Here is an 18,850-nt window from a genome sequence, read left to right as displayed (position 1 = left end):
CAAATGAAATCATTATGAGCTTGTTTAAGTCGTGAGGAGAGTTTGAATAATAAACCCCCTGACCGAGGCCTTATGGGCTGCCCAATTAATAGCCAGTTTCGTATCATCTGCTTTATTGATTTCAAAGTACATTTGGAGATGTGAAGAGATATGCTGACAATAGGAAGCATTGCCCAAAATAGATTCGTTAAGGCGCCACTGAGGAGCAGTCCTTCCATGAGCCTAGGACAAAAGTGTTAAAAAACAAACAAAAAAAAAAACGGATCATGATTGGACCAAGGTGTGGAAAGGATTTTAGCTGCAAGTAGTCTGGGAAATGAATGTGTATGGAGGAATATATGATCCATACGAGAATTACAATTGTGAGCAATTGTAAGATCATAACGAGTTCAATAAATGAAGAAATTCCACCTGATTAGTATTTAAAGCATAATAAATCAAAAAAGTGAGTAGGTTTCCGTTCAAGTGGTCTTTCACCAGAAGATAGTGTTCCTCCCGATCCCGGATAATTTTAGATTAAGTAAACGACAAAACTGCGGGATAAGCAAAGGGCAACCCCTCGTTTCTTTTCCTTGGCATTAGCAAAATAACAAAGGGGATAGTCTTTATGAACATATCGTGGGGTAAATGAAGGGAGAAAATGTGTCTCCTGTAGGGCTACTATATCCGCCCCAAAAGAGCGGTATGAATTAAAGGCCTTAATATGTTTTGGAGGGAGAATTGAATCCCTGAACAATATGAGAAAGTAGTCAGAGGACCCCGCTGTTGGACCGCTGAGAAGACATAGTCAACAACTGATGTACTATATACGAAGGGAGCCAACAGCTCCCTGAACATCGGAATTGTCCAGAAAAACCAGGAATATGGGCGGCTGACCCTCAAGAAAGAGGGTCAAGGAAAATACAAGTAAAAAGAGACTCTGGATACAAAAATCCTTGTTTCGAGTAACAAATGGTATTCCACAGAATACAGTCACTTCAAACCAGTATACCAACAATACCAGGACTAAAGCCCTGTAAAGGAATGGATCTACCCAGTGAAACAACTCGGGGGAGAGTCTTTCAAATCAAGGAGGGCCCATAGACGCTCCCTGGAACCAACAAAAACCCACTATTAATATAGTGCAATATTAGTCACTAAGCCCCATAATACTGCAGTCAGCAGACGGACATGTTGCAGCCTCACAGATAGCAAGGGGATAGAAAAAAAAAACCTTTAATTGTAGATCCTAACCCCGCCTCCCTCCCATTCCACCCAAAACACCTGAATAATGGCGATGCCCTTGATACCTTTCACAGGATTTTTTGGGTGTGGTTTGAGTGTTGGCTAGGACACAGGCTCCATAATTTCCTATTGCCCGGGGGCCCCATGAGTTGTCAGGATGCCTCTGCCTACTATACTTCATGACCGCTTCCTTGAACTGGAAAAAATATGGTTTAACAATATCTCTAGGAGGCCCCCCCCTGTCTGGGGGGGGATCAATGCTCTATGTATACGATCAATTTCTGTATGAAGGTCATCGATATCGGGCATTGCGGCTCGCATGAGGGATTGGGCGCAGCTATTGAGCTCTTTGACTGACACAGGGAGCCCTCGGATACGGAAACTGTAGCCCTAGCCCGGTTTTCCAGATCATCAATTTTAGAGTAAGCTTCCTCCAACCGATCTGGTAAGTCGGTAATCATATTAGAATTTTGGGATACATTATGGACTGTCGTATTAACTTTAGATTCAGTATTGTCCAGGCATTGGCCTAATTCCTGAAAATCTTGCTTGAGAGCCGCCGCCAATTTAGTAGTAGCTCTATCCAATTCACGTTGTAGTAAATCGGCAAAATGAACGATTAGGGTCGCATCTCCGGAATATTGTGGAGCCAGAGGGATTGCTAGCGAATGATCAGGACTATCGGAGTCAGGTTCCAAACCGCTGCTCTGGCTGAAAGAGAGCTGCCCTCTCGTTATCTAACGGAGAGGAAGCAAGAGAATTATGGTCTAGTGAACAGGCCGAAGCCTGGGACTCGGGTAGTGCAGGGTTGGAGGAGACTGGGGGGGGGCCGAGGAGGGTCGCTCACCCTGGAAGATGATGCCACCACTGTCTGGTCCCGGCCAGTAGAAGTGGTATGGCCCATCTTCACCCTCTGAGGGAGAGGTGCTGGCTGTGCAGAGGAGGTGACATGGGCCATGGAAGCTAAGCCGGGCGCCATCTTGGATCACCTGCTCACCGCAGGGATCGGGTGCTGGGAGCTGCCACGGCTCCTCCCTTCTGGCATGATTCCATCCCGGCATGATATGGATGCCCCAGGGATCTGGTCTAAGACCAGGCGAGTCCCGGGATTGAGGAGACTCTGTACCCATGTATGGGCTTGTGTAATGCCGGGGGTGTGCGGAGCTATGGCCGGGACATGTGTGCCAGCCGCCCGTGCATGCACACACCTCAGCTAAGATGTTTAAATGAAAGCAGTTCCTGATGCAACTAGAAGGGGCAGTTATTACCCAATTACACAGAGAATGCTTGAGGGGGGCTAACCCTAATTCGCTTGCAAGTGTCCATGCAATGTGACCAGTCCTCCAAACACCGTATAAATGTGCTTGTATAAGTGTTCCAAATTCCAGTGCTGCAAATATCCACCTCCTAAGTGCAGTGCCTGCTCACCTTGATAGTGGACCTAAAATAAAAAAAAAATGGGCCATACAGCAATTGAATAAGTATCCTTCTGTGGATCAGCCTCTGGCTCTTTGCAGCCACTTCCACATGTGGTCCCTTTTTTTGAGACCTCACCATGCTGTTTCCAATGTGAATCAAGCTCAAAAAAGGGGAATAGCAAACAAATAGCGCTGCCTGTATATTGAATAAAAAAACTATTTATTCTACTACATATGCACTCACAATGATATAATAAAATACAGCATTGAATACAACTGAAACAGTTTTCTCACCAAACTTCATGTCAGGAAATTGTTGTCTAGATTCACTAATCATGTGACTTTCTCAGGGTAGATCAAGGATTTTGCCACTAAGGGGTCAGAATGAGGGAGATACACTGCATATATTTGTGTTGTGTGTGTTTGTGTTTTTTTTCTGATGACTATCCATGACTTCTGTCCCTCAGACTCTACACAAATATCCAGCTAGCAAGCAAACTGTCCTCTGGGTGCGATTACTCAATATTTAAGGTGAGAGCATAAAGCCAGACATGCAGTAAATGATAAAGTAAACATTTCATGAGCAAAATGGAGGTTGATATTGTGACTTCCTTCTGACCTCCATAAGGTGTGTCGCAGACAGGGGCGAACTGACCATTTGGAAACTCGGGCACTGCCCGAGGGCCCGGGGTCAGTAGGGGGGCCCCATGAGATGCCCCTGGTACTTTTACTTTTACTTTTTTTTTTCATAGGCTTTTTTGAGTTTGGGCAAGGACACAGGGGTCCCATGATCCCCCTATTTCCCGGGGGCCCCATGAGTTTTCAGTCCGCCCATGGTCACAGACTTGGAAAAGGTGTAATGCTGGCCATAGATGGGTAGAATTTAACAAAATTTCTTAGGAAAAGAATGTTCTTCGATTTAAGTCTTTCGAACGACATTCAATAGTTCTGAGAATTTTGGACAAATTTTCCAAATATTTTTTCATTTGAAATTTCTATCCATTCATGGCCAGCTTTAGTCAGAAAATCTGCATACCTGTGATTTTAGTGTCACATGGAGAGTGTTTGGAATGAAACAGATATCTACCATTTGCAAAAGCAGAGGTCCACAGTTGCAGCCTCCATTCTTCTCTCTTGACAAATTGAATTAGTATTTGATGGTTTAGAAATCTTGACCTCAAACCTGCTTCTGTTCCTTCTGCTGGAGGGACAAAAAGGAATGCCTCCTTTTTTGTCTGATGCTATTTACTGACACGTTTTGGAGCTCCTATCATACAGCCCTTTTCTGTTTTAGACTCTGGTAGACCTTTATTGTCAAGAGAAGTAATTGATGGAACCAACACTCAAATTCTATCAGGAGGGGCAAACCTCCAAAAGACAGACAAATGTTTTTTGTTCAAGATGCTTTGACAATAGTGTGTTTATTTAGTGGGAATTAGGTCGTTGATAGAACTTTTTGCATCGGGGTTCTAATACAAGCACCTCTGTGTGGTTTGGTGTTTGTTTTGTGTATGGTGTGTGTGGGTTTTTTTTTTTCTTAGAAGTTATAAGCTGAGTAAAAGGGCTCAACAACCATATAGCATTGGCTGGCTAAGACTGCTACTCTGGTGCTGCACGCTTGTTCCATGTATTACATCTGTTATCTCACCAAACATGGTTTTTACTAAATATTATAGATGGATAACTTGCATAATATTATATCTATCTAACTCTATTCTTCAACACTGGATGGACCCTGGTTTGTGACTTTATTCAAGTATGCAGGAAGATGTGAATATTGTGTGGTGTGTTGTTTTTTTTTTTTTTTTTTGTGATTCTAATTGTGGTAATAGGCAGCAGAAATTTCGCATGGCATGAGTGACTAAGTGTCACACTTGCAGTCATACTGATCTAGGCCAAAGTAGAAACCTGCCCCTGTGTATACCCATTAGGTACTGTATACTAACCCTTACATCCTGTCCTGGTGAAATCTCCTAGTAGGTATATCTGCTGGTGACAACTGTTAAATGGGTAATTTCCCCATACGTTGGAGACATTTCTTGTATTAATAGGCAGGAAGTGGGTAACATTTTTGGGAAACAAGAACACAAGTGGCAATAAAAACATGAAGATGGATTTTAATGCCTACTATCTTTATCCAAGACAAAGTGGCGGTGTGTTTGTGTGGGGTTTTTTTTTTTTTTTTGCACTTGAGTTAGGTGTTGACTTGCAAACCCTCTCAGAAAAATGTCTGCTTGGGCAGTCCAAATAGTTATTCTCCAGAGCTAAACTAAGAGAATGTCAACTGTTTTGACTAATTGTGACAGCCAGTGATGTAATACTGTTAAATGTAATTTCATGTGCAGGATGGCATTGAACCCATGTGGGAAGACAGTAGGAACAAAAGAGGGGGGAGATGGCTCATCACTCTGTCCAAGCAACAAAGGCACAGTGACTTGGACACCCTTTGGCTGGAGACGGTAAGTGTGGCACAAGTACAGTTACCATGTATTGTTTGTAGAGTCTGGTAGCCATTGAAAACACAAGATGAGTGGGTCCCATTTTACTGCTGTATAGCCTTCAGTTAGTTTGACAGCGGTGTGATAACACTATAGGATACACAATAAAACAATCCAGTTGACTACAAATGTAAAGGCACCCATGGTGTGGAAAATATCACTGGGCAATGAGAAAACAAAGTGATCTAAGATAAACAGGTGACACACGGTCTTGTCTACAGCTTGGAATGGAGCAGAGCAGCTACTGTAACATGAATGACATCTGTTAAATTGTTCACAGTTGCAAAACAGAGGAATTGATGTATTTTCAGCTTTCACTTTTTTGCAGAGTCAAAGAGGTTAACCGCTTCAAGTTCCAATTATTGCACTGGTTCTAACCATTTGCAGTCTAACTACTAACAAGATTTGCGACCTCACCACCCTGCCTCTCCACCTTGTCCAACCAAAGATTGCTTTGCCAATGTTCATAAAGTAAAAAGCATTTTGTTAATGGCAAGGTTAACTAGATCAGAAGTTCACCACAGAAACTATATATGGGTAATTTAACATATACTGCAAGTAAATTGTGCAGCTGCTATCTTAATTGACACAGTTTTAAAAAAACATAGATTATTCTAACAGCGTGATCATGAAATGATGCTGATATGTAACAATGTAGCGCAGATAGGTGAAAGTTCTAGGGAAAATGACATACGGGTATGTCAATGCCTACCTCAGGGTTTTGGACACAGCGGGAGCCTGTCGGCAAGTCCCAGCCAATGTTTCTTAGCTGGGATCTGCTGATTGGCTGTGTCCAATCACTCCCCAGAGCTCTGTTTTTTTTTTTTTTTTTTTTTTTTTTTTTTTTTTTTTTTTTAGGGACATGTTGGCCATGGCAAAGCTGAGGCTCGTAGCTGCACACGAATGCTCGTGCTGTTGTGTGCAAGCACACATATGCGCGGGCGTGTACACATGGCAATGCGTATTGGCCAATTCTGGTGCCTAATTGGCCTATATAAGTGCAGAAGCTGCACTAGTGAATTGCTCTCTGATCTGCAGCTCTCCCTGTGTCTGTTCCTGTATTGATCCCCCTGATTGACCCAGCTTATCCTGACTTCACTTGAATGCTACCTGGACTGACCTCTGCTTGCTTCTTGGATTCTGTCTACGGTATCTGCCTCACTGCTGCTGACATTGGCCCGTGACCTGACCTCTCTCCTGCCTCTGCCTGTGCTTGACCGGCCTGCCTGTTACTGACCTGGCCCGTCTGACCTTGTATCCAGCTTCACCTGCTCTGCCATGTCATCTGCCTGCTCTACTGCGCCACCTCCAGCTAGCCTGCTCTGCAGTTACGTTTGCCTACATACTGCTGCTTCACTCCTGGCATCCTTTCAGCTATTCCTCTGCAGATTAGTGGACTGATCAGGCACTCATACCCCACCGCGCTCTCATGGTTGCTGTTCCTTCAGTGGCCCCTGAGTTGGAGCTGTACGAGAAGCCTTCCTCTACACGTCAGGCTCCTTAACGAGGTATGTGACCTCTGTGTTGGTAACCCCTTGATCGCCTTAGATGTTAATTCCTTCCCAGCCAGTGTCATTAATACAATGACGGTATATTATTATCCCTGATCACTATATTAATGTCATTGGCAGTTGGGCAGTGTTGGATTGCCCGCCACACTCGCAAAGTCCCATTTTATAAGTCGCTGATCATCGCCATTAGTTGTAAAAATATTCTAGTGCATATACCATAGTTTGTAGACTCTATACCTTTTCATGCAAACAAAAAAATCTAAATGTCTTCATAATTTTTTTTTTTTTTTTTTTTTTTTTTTCTGCTACAGGTTTTCGAATTATTATTGGATATATTTTTTTTTTTTTTTTTTTTTTTTATAGCAGAAAGCAAAAAAAGTGTGTATGTATGTATGTATGTATGTATGTATATATATATATATATATATATATATATATATATATATATATATATATATATATATATATATATATATATATATATATATATAATTTTTTTTTTTTCTATAAATTTTTTTTTTTTTTTTTTTTTTATTACAAAAAATAATCCAGTGGTGATCAAATGTCACCAAATTAAAGCTCTATTTGTGTGAAAAAAAATCTAAATGTTTTTAAGAGGGAGAGACCGAGACCCTTCCCTAGTAAGCTAGGGGAAGCTACTGTTCGATTGAGAGGAGGGCTGAGTAGAAGCCTGGGTGTGATGGTCAGAAGCTGATAGGTTCTGCAGGATAGCCCCTTGGGAATTTTCCTATTCTCTACAGCTTTGTTGGCCCCCCTGAGTGAGGACCACCTTTATGGCAGGGAAGGAGCAGCCCAGCTGACAGGCCTGGTAGCAGCCACCAGCGGAACAGGAGAAGATCTTTAGTGAGTACCCCTGCTCCCCCTGGGTGGATAGGGGAAGGAGCACTCTGGTGGGGAACCAGATCCGCTACCTATTTGGGACTGTCTATCACTTAAAGTGACAGGAACCGAATCCCCTGATACCACCAGATCACTGGGTGAAGAACCGGAGTTTATCTAGGGTCTGGGGTGGCACATTGGGAGAGGTTGGGTAGCTCTCCAACAGAGACTGTGTTGCAGTGAAGGTTTGTAAATCATTCCAGGAAGTTGTCCTCAGTTCATCAGTTCCTCTGGGCATCCTGTACACCCCTGACCTATCCCAGTTCAAACCCTACATAAAAAAAAAAAAAATGCACAAGGACTGATCTGACTCTGTATGCAAGCCTGTGTGATCATGCATGTTGCCTGGCTGTGTAGGACTATAGGGGGCCGTCACTCAGCCGGTCCCAACTTTAAAGTTGGGATCCACCCCAGAGTCTGGAGCGACACCTGGCTCAGCCTCTGATCTGCTGAGCGCCTGCTCCCTCCCCCTCCACAGCGCAGAGTTCCAGTGAGCACAGGGCGGGGGTTTGGTGGTGTTAGAGCAGACAGCTGTGAGAACTTCGCGAACAGCGGTCATGTGATTGCTGAGTTCTCAACCTTAGAGCTGTCGAGGGGATAGATGTAACATCTGACCAACGCTGCATCCACCTAGGTAAGTTTCTTTAAAAAAAAAAAAAAACATACTTTTTTTTTAACTTGGAGTTGCATATAAGCATAATTTTGTGATAGCGCTGTCAGAATCTTTATATTTATTCTATTAATGGTGCCTTTGCCAAGTGGCCGACCTCCTGTGTTCACAGTGCAGGAAAGCAACGGCTCAATGTTGGACCCAGAAGCAAGTGGAGATCACTGGAGTAGCAATGCCTAATTTTAGTGATTTCTAGTTTCCTGGAGCATCAGCCAGGTATGGTTTATACATAGTTAACTTGGTCCAAGCTGGAGCAATGTACCTATGCATAACATGCTAATGTTCTGGAATTTTTTCTTTTTATTTCTAGGAGATCATGCAGACAGAAGCATGAGCAACATGCAATCCTATTCAACCTCATTCAGAAATTGAGGTTGAAAAATGGAATTCCATACTTATTTATGTAGTTATCATACAATCCTCAACATTACTGCACATTGTTTGCAGAAACTATCTTGGTTGGGCATGCTTTTGTTATCAATATGCAACGTGACCAATATCTATGTCCGCTACGTTTTTAGAGTCAGCATAGTGCTAATAAAACTACTGCATTCTGTAATCATGAACACATCTGCTTTGCTGATGTGAAATCTTGCACTGACCAATTCTGTTGTGACTCTTCATATATAAAAATTCAGTGCTTTACTATATGATTTAATGAGCACCATATGCAGTTGAATTCTGCACTGATTAGTGAATGCCATTCTGCGCAAAACCCACACCGTAGATCCCCCATGTACCCAAATGTTCTTTACAGAAAGCTTTTTGGATACATTGCTTGCTATCTAAAATCAATATTTCACCATTTTATTCTCAGCTGTTGTGTCTTATTGGTGAAGCTTTTGATGAATACAGTGAGGAGGTCTGTGGAGCTGTAATTAACATTCGTGCAAAAGGAGACAAAATAGCACTCTGGACCAAAGAGACGGAAAACAGAGAGGCTGTCACTTATATTGGGTAAGTCCTAGCTCGTTAATCATTCTTTTAGATCAAATTACCAGAGAAGGGCATAAATGTTTCCCAGTCCAGGAAATTTGGGATTGATCAGGCTAGGTTTGTAGGAAGGGATGGGCATTGTTTTGGAAATTTGGGAGCGAAGCAGGGGTGAGGGCAGTGGATGTATTTATGCTATTGTATATCTAAAGCCAAAAAATGTTTTTGGATAGACTAGGAAAATTTCACATTAAGAAAAGAATACAGTATTTTTAAGGTGCCTCCAATCGGGTCCCCCATTTTTGAAAAGGCTAAAAAAAATTGTCATTTAATAAATATAAGATCTATAGACTGGAGAAATTGTCAGGGAAGAAAGTGCAGCCGGAGCACAGATCACTAACCTGACAGATGAGAACCAGCATGTCAGGGAGTGGAGGTTGATGTACACAGTGCCGGCCTGCACGTTCCCCCTAGTGAGAGACCCGGACAGCGCTGCAAACCGAGGCTGAAGGAGGACCGAAAAACACTGCGGGTAAACTGGGTGAGGAATGGGGGAATTGAGAGGGTGATTGGTGCACAGGTCCAAGACATAGAGCACTGGCGTCTGTCTACCCAGCTGCCTTATGGTGGCGTTGGATCTGCCAGTGAGGGAGACTGTCACCAGCACAGAGAGGATCACCAATATGGGTCCAAAAGTTTTAATGAACGATCACATAGGTACATGCCTGATGAAGGGGGTCCTGCGAGACTGCAAAATGTTGCCTTGCTGTAACTATGTGATCGTTTATTAAAACTTTTGGACCCATATTGGTGATCCTCCGTGTGCTGGTGACATACTCCCTTGCTGATTCTGTTCGGTTCCAGCACCCATTTATACACACAGCCATTTTTAATGCAGGAACGTGTGCGTTTAGATTGTACACTTAGATCATGCTAGCAGGAGAATGGAAATTTTGAGGTGCATCTGTGAGAGACTAGCAAGCCCTCAATAAAATTAGACTACATGAAGAAAACTTGGAAAGATCTAATAAAACTGTCACTGAAAATGTAAACTCCATCTACCTTTTTAGTAAGAAACTATCATTCACAATTTTATTTTATTTTTTTTTTCTCCTGTCTGGGGAGTAATTGGTCACCCCTATAAGTCTGATGGCAGAGTTCATCATATAAGCAGAACATTTGATACTGCAGGCTGATTTGCTCAACTAGCTACAGGCCAGGCTGTCTGGTCTTATTTCTGACCAATGTACTGTAAGTAGTATGAAGGGAAGTGTACAGAGGTCTGCAGTATGAACGGCAGAGAATATGGATCAGTAAGGCGGAGGACAGGGGTAAGGTGGTCATGGGTTAGCAGGGCAGAGAACAGGGGGGGCTCAGGAGGGTGCAGGACAGGGGGTTCAGAAGGGTAGGGCCTGCCACTGCAGCCTAAGGATTAGCTGTGCTGTCAGGGCTCGGGAGGGTACGCTACAGGGGGGTCAGCGTGTGGTGTGATGAGAGCCTACCTTACTAGGACTGATAGGTAGAATTGGCCAATGATCCAAGGATCAATTCGAGAGGGCTGTTGAGTGCAGAGAGCAAAGGGAACAATGATCTTCATATCACTTGGAAGTTGCACTATCTGCAACTTTGCAGGAACATGGTTAATAGGGCGGAGATTCAAGTGTCAAATTTCAAATAGATTACAGTAAGACCTTGGGCATGTTTGGGAAAAGAGCCCAAACTATTCCAGAGGCAGCCCTCACTCCTTGCATACGTGTGGCTGTGGGGCGGGAGCTAGTTCTACATTCTAGGATTGGCAGAGCGTTCGCTTGTGCTCAGGGGCGGACTGACAACTCATTGGGCCCCCGAGCAATAGGGGATCATGGGGCCCCTGTGTCCTTGCCAAAACTCAAAGCCTATGAAAAAGATACCAGGGGCATCTCATGGGGCCCGCTACTTACCCCGGGCCCTCGGGCAGTGCCTGAGTTTCCAAATGGTCAGTCTGTTCCTGCTTGTGCTGCTCCGGGGAAAAGCTCTTGGTCAGCAAGGCAGGGAGACATTCACAATCTACTGGTCACCTGCCTGTGGTTGGCCAGTAGATCGCAATCTACAAGGTGCCGACCTTGGCCCTAAACCTTCCTCAGACCAACTTGATAGCCCCTTCTTGGTACAGAATCTTTAGTTCAGACCCCCCCCCCTTTTTTTTTCTTTTGTATGACAAAAAGGGGTAACCCTCCTGCTGCTGTCCAAAGGAGCATGATGGAGAACCAAAATAATAGCACAGTGGGGAGATCACTGTACTGACAATGTATAGTTGGCACAGAAACCTTCAGGTTTTTTGTTTTTTTGTTTGTTTTTTTTCGTTCAGCCTGCTTGGTTGAACGAATAGAAACCTACTGCGTGTACCAGGCATTATGCTAAATGGTAGCTGGTTTGTTACACCACTGTGAAGGTGGGGAGGAAAATAAAATCCTCTTCTAGATGGAGCTCACCAGAGGGATCCTGCAGTCCTATGGATTGCCAGTCTTCCAATGCTTCTCTACCCTTGTGTCTAATTAAACAAATATGCAGATTTTGTATGTTCAGCAGGTGTGACTAAGTTCATTATGGGAATGAGATCTGATAAAATGCTACTGTTTAGTTAAAGTACCCTTCTTCCTTTTTATTTTTCAGCCGTGTTTATAAGGAGAGACTGGGCCTGTCCTCCAAGGCAGTCATTGGTTATCAAGCACATGCAGATACAGCCACAAAGAGCAGTTCTCTTACCAAGAACAAGTTTGTGGTTTGAAGACTCTCCATATTTCCACAAATCTCAAATGCTGTGCACACACTTTCGTTATTGTGGTAAACAAGGATGTTTAATTTATTTTTTGAGCAAATAAAAAAAACAAAACAAAATTGTAGGGTTTTTTTCCCACCCTTTGTCCTCCTTTGCATGAGGACTTTACATGTACTGTATACATATTAATGTGACCTAATAACCAGATACATAAAAAAAAATATCTGGACATATATACATACTGGCCAGTATTAAAGACCTAAGTGTGTCTTTTTTATATAGTGGTCCCTTCAAATAAATGAAACCTGTCAGGGAGATGTCCATTGCAGAACCCCTTTTTTATATGAATGTTGTGTATATACAGTCAGGTTTCAACAATGTTGCATATGTGCTGTGGTAAAACAAGGGGATAAAATGGCTTTAAAAAATTTAGCATTGCATGTAGTGCACTGTGGTGGAGCATGACGATAATAGTTATAGTATATAGACAAATCCATCCAGTTCAACCAAAGAAATAGTGGCATCCTTTTGATGGTGACAGGCGTGTGGGGGATTGAATTGCAGTAAAAATAATGTAAACTTTACAGAACGTAGGCAAAAAGTATTCACTGCTAAATGTGGACCCGCAAATGGGCAATTATATACAATACACAGGCAACAAACAGTACAAATGTTGTGTGGCAGTAAATGGGCAATACAATGAAAATGGTACCACTAGAAAACACCCCAAAACTGCATCATTCGGATCAGCATGTGAATAGACTGGTGCAAAATACAGGATTGACTTGTAAGACTCTAGTAGACTTCAACAAAATGGTGTCTGGAGATGCTGACTTCCTATTGCATAAATGTGAAAGATGGGTTAAAGATGGCTTCAGCTCCTGTTCTCCACCTGTACAGAACTCCTCTTCAGATGTGTTTGCCCTTTTTGGGGCTTATTCATAGAGCTTTGCGAATACCTACCAAAAGGGTGAAATGCATCGAAGACTTCTCTACAGGGGAAGAACAGGAGCTGAAGCTATCTTTTACCCATCTCATTGAAATTTATGCAACAGGGAGTCTGTGTTCATGTTCGAATGGCCACCATTTTGTTGAAGTAAATGGGCAATATTGATATGTGAGCAGAACACGGCTATTGTGACAACAGGTGGGCACAGACAGGCAATTTTGACTAGCCTACAGAGCCAAGGAGGAGCTTAGGAGGGCTTCAGAAAAAACACTATCTGAGGTCAGACCAGGCTGCAATGCGCATTACGCCTACAGTATGTAGGTGGTCCTGCTGATGACGTGTGTGTGTGTGTGTGTGTGTGTGTGTGTGTGTGTGTGTGTGTGTGTTCTATATCCTATACCAAACATAATGGGGCTCCTTCTCATTTTTCTTTGGTGCAGAGAGTTACCTTGACAAAACCTTCCCACTGGATCTAGCATCATGGAAGCATTGAAAGGCCCCTATGTTCACCTAACCTAACTCCTATGGATGTGTGGTGGATTTATTTATTTATTTATTTTTTTTTGGAGGGGGACATATACTAAAGTATAAGAATTTTGAGAGGAAGCCTGGAAAAGTAGACTAATTGAAGGGCTCCATCTCCAAAGCATTTTTGGAGATTTACACAACTTGTGTTGTGTGTCACTGTATCGGTCAGGATCCAGAAATGATGCTGTATTGATGGAGGACATTACAAGAACCCAAGACCTCATATCAGAGTGTCACATTCGTGTATATGTAAACATAGCTAATCTATGCTGTCGGGGTAGTCACTGGGTGGTGCCTGGTTGTGAATACAAGATAAGGAATGAAGGAGGGAGGACTGAATACTGATTAACATCATGTTTATTTTTATTTGGTACAACTGGCCACACATTTATACCAATTTCAACTTTTTTATGGATCTGCAATCTAGACTAGAAACACACTTGTGCCTTAATCACAACAGTAATTGACATTTTAGCAAATGCAGTTATAAATGTTACCCCTAAAATTGTGAGGGTGAAGATGTCTGCAATATGGGAATAACCAGTTGCCAAACACAACATTTGACCCAAATTCAAGAAGACCCAAGATTGACCCACGAAGAGCTTCTTTAAGTCCATGTTCTGTATTTCCTATTTCATATGGACCAGATCATTCTGGAAAACAAAACTGCTTTTGTATAAGAGTGGCAGAAAGTAACTATTTGCTTATGAACCAATCATATCACAGCTTTCAAGAGAGACTTGTAGCTATAAACAAATTTTCCCCTTGATATTTTTTTAACCTCTGTGTGAATGCTATTTTTAGGAGAATACAGAGCTGCTAATAGCCATACGCCACAGATTTGTTTTACCCTAGGCTCACACCTGTGTGGGTTTGCGGTCTGCGATTGCATGGGCACAGCAGCCAATTCATTTGAACCGCAGTTCTGTGCCGTGCAATTTAGACTTATTAATTTTGAATGGGCTAAAATCGCACTGCACCACACCAAAAGTAGTGCATGCACGGCTTTTGAAAACGCACTGCAACTGGATTGCATGATACAAAAGTATTCTGCCATCTGGTGCAGGCAAGGGAGGGGCTGCACACTGCATTTGAAATTTGTGTTTTGGATATCGTTAACCTCATATTGACACCCGCTGCAGATCAGAGTGTGTTGCATGCAGTCTGATTCACACAGGAACGCACATCACGTTCTTCTGGGATTCATGTGCCGACATTGTGTGAACCAGCCCAAGTTTGTATTTAATTTTTTTTTTTCGTTAAATAAAAGTGTTGTAAATTGTGGGATTGCACTGGGACCATCCTGAAATTGATTAAAATTCTGAGATTAAAAGTCAGAATTCTGAGAATAATACTTGGGGCTCTTCTGCAGTAAGTACATGTAATGTAACATACCAAAAAAATTGCTATCAGAATCTGTTTTGTTGATTATGCTGCTAAATATGACAAGACCAACACTGTAATGTGGCAGTCTCTATTAAAAAAAAAAAAAAAAAGAAATCAACAAGCTGCGGTGCCTGAAGAGTAATTACCTCCTTGGGTTAAAGCTACGGGGTGATTATTCAGCTGCATTACTAAAGTCTTAGGAGATGAATGGATATATTTGTATCAAATGTATTTTATGTAAGCTATTTTAGTAGTGCAATTGATCTCCCACAGCTGCACAGTGCTGCAATTTTAATGAAGTGGTAGAAACTATTAAAAATTGTCCTTGTAACCCTACCATTGCTCCATTAAAGGAGAAGTATGGCTAAAGCTCTTTTGTCTACACTTCTATGGATCACCGAAGTGCAGTTCGTTCTGCATTCATGTGACCCATTTTCAGCCAACAGCAAGCTAAAGCCAGCTGTTGGCTGACTTCACTCAGCTGGTCCAGGCTCTAGAAAGTACCCAACTTTTACAGGGTTTTCTAGTAAAAAAAACACAGTACTTACCAGGGGCGGACTGACCATTTGGAAACTGGCACGGTCCGGGGTCAGTAGGGGGCCCCATGAGATGCCCCTGGTACACTTTTTTTTTTTTTTTCTTCATAGGCTTTTTGAGTTTGGGCAAGGACACAGGCCCCATGATCCCCTATTGCCCGGGGGCCCCATGAGTTGTCAGTCCGCCCCTGGTACTTGCCCGCCTAGCGAATCCAGCACTCTCCTGTAGTGATCCACTGTTAGGGTGTCAGAGCTTCTGCCCCATGCCTCCATCTAGGTCCTCTTCAGCTGGCTTCCTCTTCCAGATTCAGACAGCCCAGCCCTCTGCTGTTCTGTGGATGGGTTCCTGTGGCTTGCTGGAATGTGTGACAAGGTTATCACAGGGGGCTGCTAGAGTATGACACATCATTTTGGCCTGGGCCATAAAAACACAAAGGTTCAGCCTTTGAGGAAGTCCAGTATGGTTGCCACGCTAAGCTAAGTGACATCACATTGGTGGAGCTTAGGCCCCATCTTGGCTTCAAGGCTGTGTTACTGTGTGTTGATGTCATTTTAAAGAAACGCTAACGTGTGTGCAATGTTTTTCTTTATATTAATAAACAATGCAGTTTTACACTATGGGGATTTCTTCTGTTTCTATTCTATGAGCGATCCATTAAGAGAAACGTGTTAAATAAGTGACTGAAATTTTGAGAGACTTGAAGTGGTGGAGAGATTTAAAGCACTGTCTAGCCTCCTGTTTATATTTTGTGTCCAACCTAGAAGGTGAGGGCACACCCATTTGTGCACTATGGTGGTGTTTGATTACACAATGAATGGATTATTGGTCACAGTGAAGATAATATATTTATTCAGTTGGAATTTTTTTTTTTTTTTTTTTTTTATGGACTTTTTCACAGAAGAAATCAAATTTTAGGACATTGTATGACTTGCACGCATGTCACTTGTTTTTAGAACACTTATTCGCACTAATGGTATATAATGTGCACATGTATTTATTGCATGGATATGTTTGTTTATGCATTGGTAATTGATTCACTGTATGTGTTTAATGTTGTGATTCAGATATTTTTATTAGGATTATGTAGAAATATTAATTGCACACTTTTTTTTAATAGATTTTTCTGGGTTTTCAGGAGCGCTTCAATATATATTTTTCTTTCTTTTTCATACGGTATATACTCCCCTCTATGTGCAGCATTGGTGTGATGCTGCAGCGGTACCATGTTGGCTCTGAGACCGAGAACTGAGCGAGTTCTCGGTCTACTTGGACTGGAAAGCAGTGATTGTCAATCACTGCTTTGTGCTCGGCCCCTCCAGCGCTCACTGGAGAAGAGGTGGCCTCAGTTGGCTTCAGCTGTTCGCTGAGAGGTGGAGCCAACTACCAGGCAGCTGGGTGGATCCCAACAAAATTGTCAGGATCTTTCCAGACCCTAGAGTAGCTCTGTCACATCAGCTGACAATGGGTTATAGCTTGCTGTAGGTTGATTCTGGGTCACAGGAGAGGGAAAGTAACTGCAGTCCTGTGACCGACATGAGAAGTATGGCCAAAAAAGATTCTCCTTTTAATGTCTGTCTAGAGGAATACCTTTTTTTCGTTTTAGATAGAGAGGTGTTAGAACACCTGTCAGGTTTGTATTGCTGTCTGTGTCCCCGTAAGGTATATTCACACTTTTTTTTTGTCCTTTCTCACTGAAAGTAAAAGAAAATCCCAAAATCTGGTTTGCCCCCAGAACAGGAAATGTGGAAATCTTCTAACGGGAGCAACCAGAGATTTCCTTACTTTTGAGGGATTTCTTCTCACTCCCTGTTTTATCCTATGGAAAAAGTGAAGAGAAATCTCCCCAATGGGACATAGATGAGGACCACAACAAAAACAGGCAGGGGTTATAACCCTTAGGGCTTGTTCTGATATGCAGCAGCCCTTGCTACCCCTTTGAAAAGTGATCCATGGTAGATTGCTTTTCAGGGGTATTTATATGTTGCCTTTTCACTGCCTGTTTTAACCCAGAAAATGCCAACCCATCATGCTGCAACTGCATGCACTGTGCTGTTGCAGTGAGGCCAATTTACTCGAATGGGTTGGATTTGGAGGATGTACTGCCCAGTGTGTGTGTGTGTGTGTGTGTGTGTGTGTGTGTGTGGGGGGGGGGGGGGGGTGTTCTAAAACCTGAAGGGGTGTGTTTTTTTTTTTTTTTTTTATTGGGACCTTTCGTGCAGAGAATGCATTAAAAAGTGCAGTTTCCCTCCTTATACTTGCCTGAGCCTGATCTCGATTCGGTGATGTACACAAGAGCAGAAGCTCCCTCTGCTCTCTCCCTCCTCATTGGCTCAATGACACCCAGTGAGGGAGGAATGAGGGTGGGGCTGAGCAGTGCTCTATGGACACATAGGGGGGATTTACTAAAATTGGTGCAGCTGTGCATGGTAGTCAGTCAGCTTCTAGGTTTTATTCTCCAAGCTTCCAGAGGTTCTAAATCCTAAACATTGTTTAACCTTAATGCATTCCTTGTATTAAGGTAAAAAATGCTTAGGCATTGGTTTTGATTCTCTCTCCCCTTTTACTTACCTGAGCCCTCATTCAATCCAGCGCTGTGCACGTTTTGCAGCTTTTCATTTGTGTCTCATTGGCTTTGCTGGGCCCCCGGGAGCCCTTGGCTCCTCTTGCTGCTGTCAATTAAAACCAATTTTGAGGGAGTGGGGGGGTTGGCCAAGTCCCACTATCTGTATACATGGCAGCAGCAGTGGGGCTTGGGAGCGAGCATGCATAAATGCCCCCATGGGAAGTGGCTTCCTATTCCGGGGAACTGAAAAGAGGTTTGGGGCAGCTCTGTGCAATTTCATTGCACAGAGCAGCTAAGTATAGAGATTTTTTTTTTTTAACAAAATGTTCCCTTTGCAATTACTTTAACTAAACAAGATAAAATTTAGAAGCTGATTGGTTACTATGCACAGTTGCACCAGTTTTAGTATATCTCCCCCATAGAGCCTGCATGAGTACTTCCATAGCAAGTGGCTTGCTATGGGGGCACTCGGCAGGGGGGAGGGTTCAGGAGCGCTGGTAGGTGACCTGAGAAATGGAGGACTGGGTCTGCTCTGTGCAGAACTACTGCACAGAGCAGGTAAGTATAAACCTATTTGTTACTAAAAAAACCCACAACTCTCCTTTTTACAATCACTTTAAAGCTGAGTTCCGGCCCTTGGCTTCCCCGCCAAAAAAAATTTAAAGTCCGCATCTACAAATACTGTAGCTGCTGACTTTAATATGGCACTCACCTGTCCAAGCATCCAGCGGTGTCCTCACCCTGAGACAATTCTTTATTCTGCTGTCAGGTGCTGGCGCCGCCATCTTGCGGCTTCACAGCCTGTTTCTTACTGAGCATGCGTGAAGTGTGCTGCACTTTGTGAATGGGATCTGTGAAGTGACCCAGAGGGCTGTGGGGCGCGCAAACTGAGCTGGATGGGGGAGTGGGTACCTGTAAAAACCGGGTACCTGCTCCCCCCAAAAAAGGTGCCAAATGTGGTAGTGGAGGGGGAGG

At 43.1% G+C, this 18,850-nt stretch overlaps 1 protein-coding gene across 1 annotated transcript in view; it reads left to right on the top strand.

Annotated features, from left to right (window-relative positions):
* The window catches only part of LOC149471172 (eukaryotic translation initiation factor 4E-like), a 28,752-nt gene extending 16,752 nt beyond the window's left edge, over positions 1–12,000 (top strand). The window contains exons 4-7 of the mRNA XM_089652730.1: positions 3,110–3,173; positions 4,988–5,101; positions 9,039–9,178; positions 11,807–12,000. Coding sequence (XP_089508856.1) covers positions 3,110–3,173; positions 4,988–5,101; positions 9,039–9,178; positions 11,807–11,921 — 433 coding nt within the window. The 3' untranslated portion in view covers positions 11,922–12,000. The remainder of the gene's footprint in view (positions 1–3,109; positions 3,174–4,987; positions 5,102–9,038; positions 9,179–11,806) is intronic.
* Positions 12,001–18,850: the final 6,850 nt, after the last annotated feature.

The sequence above is a fragment of the Staurois parvus genome, unplaced genomic scaffold (assembly GCF_062004578.1).
Source record: "Staurois parvus isolate SC_StPar_1 unplaced genomic scaffold, SC_StPar_1.0 ptg000025l, whole genome shotgun sequence".
NCBI classification, from domain to species: Eukaryota; Metazoa; Chordata; class Amphibia; order Anura; family Ranidae; genus Staurois; species Staurois parvus.
Note: the sequence above shows the minus strand (reverse complement) of the source record. Positions and strands in the feature narration are given on the sequence as shown.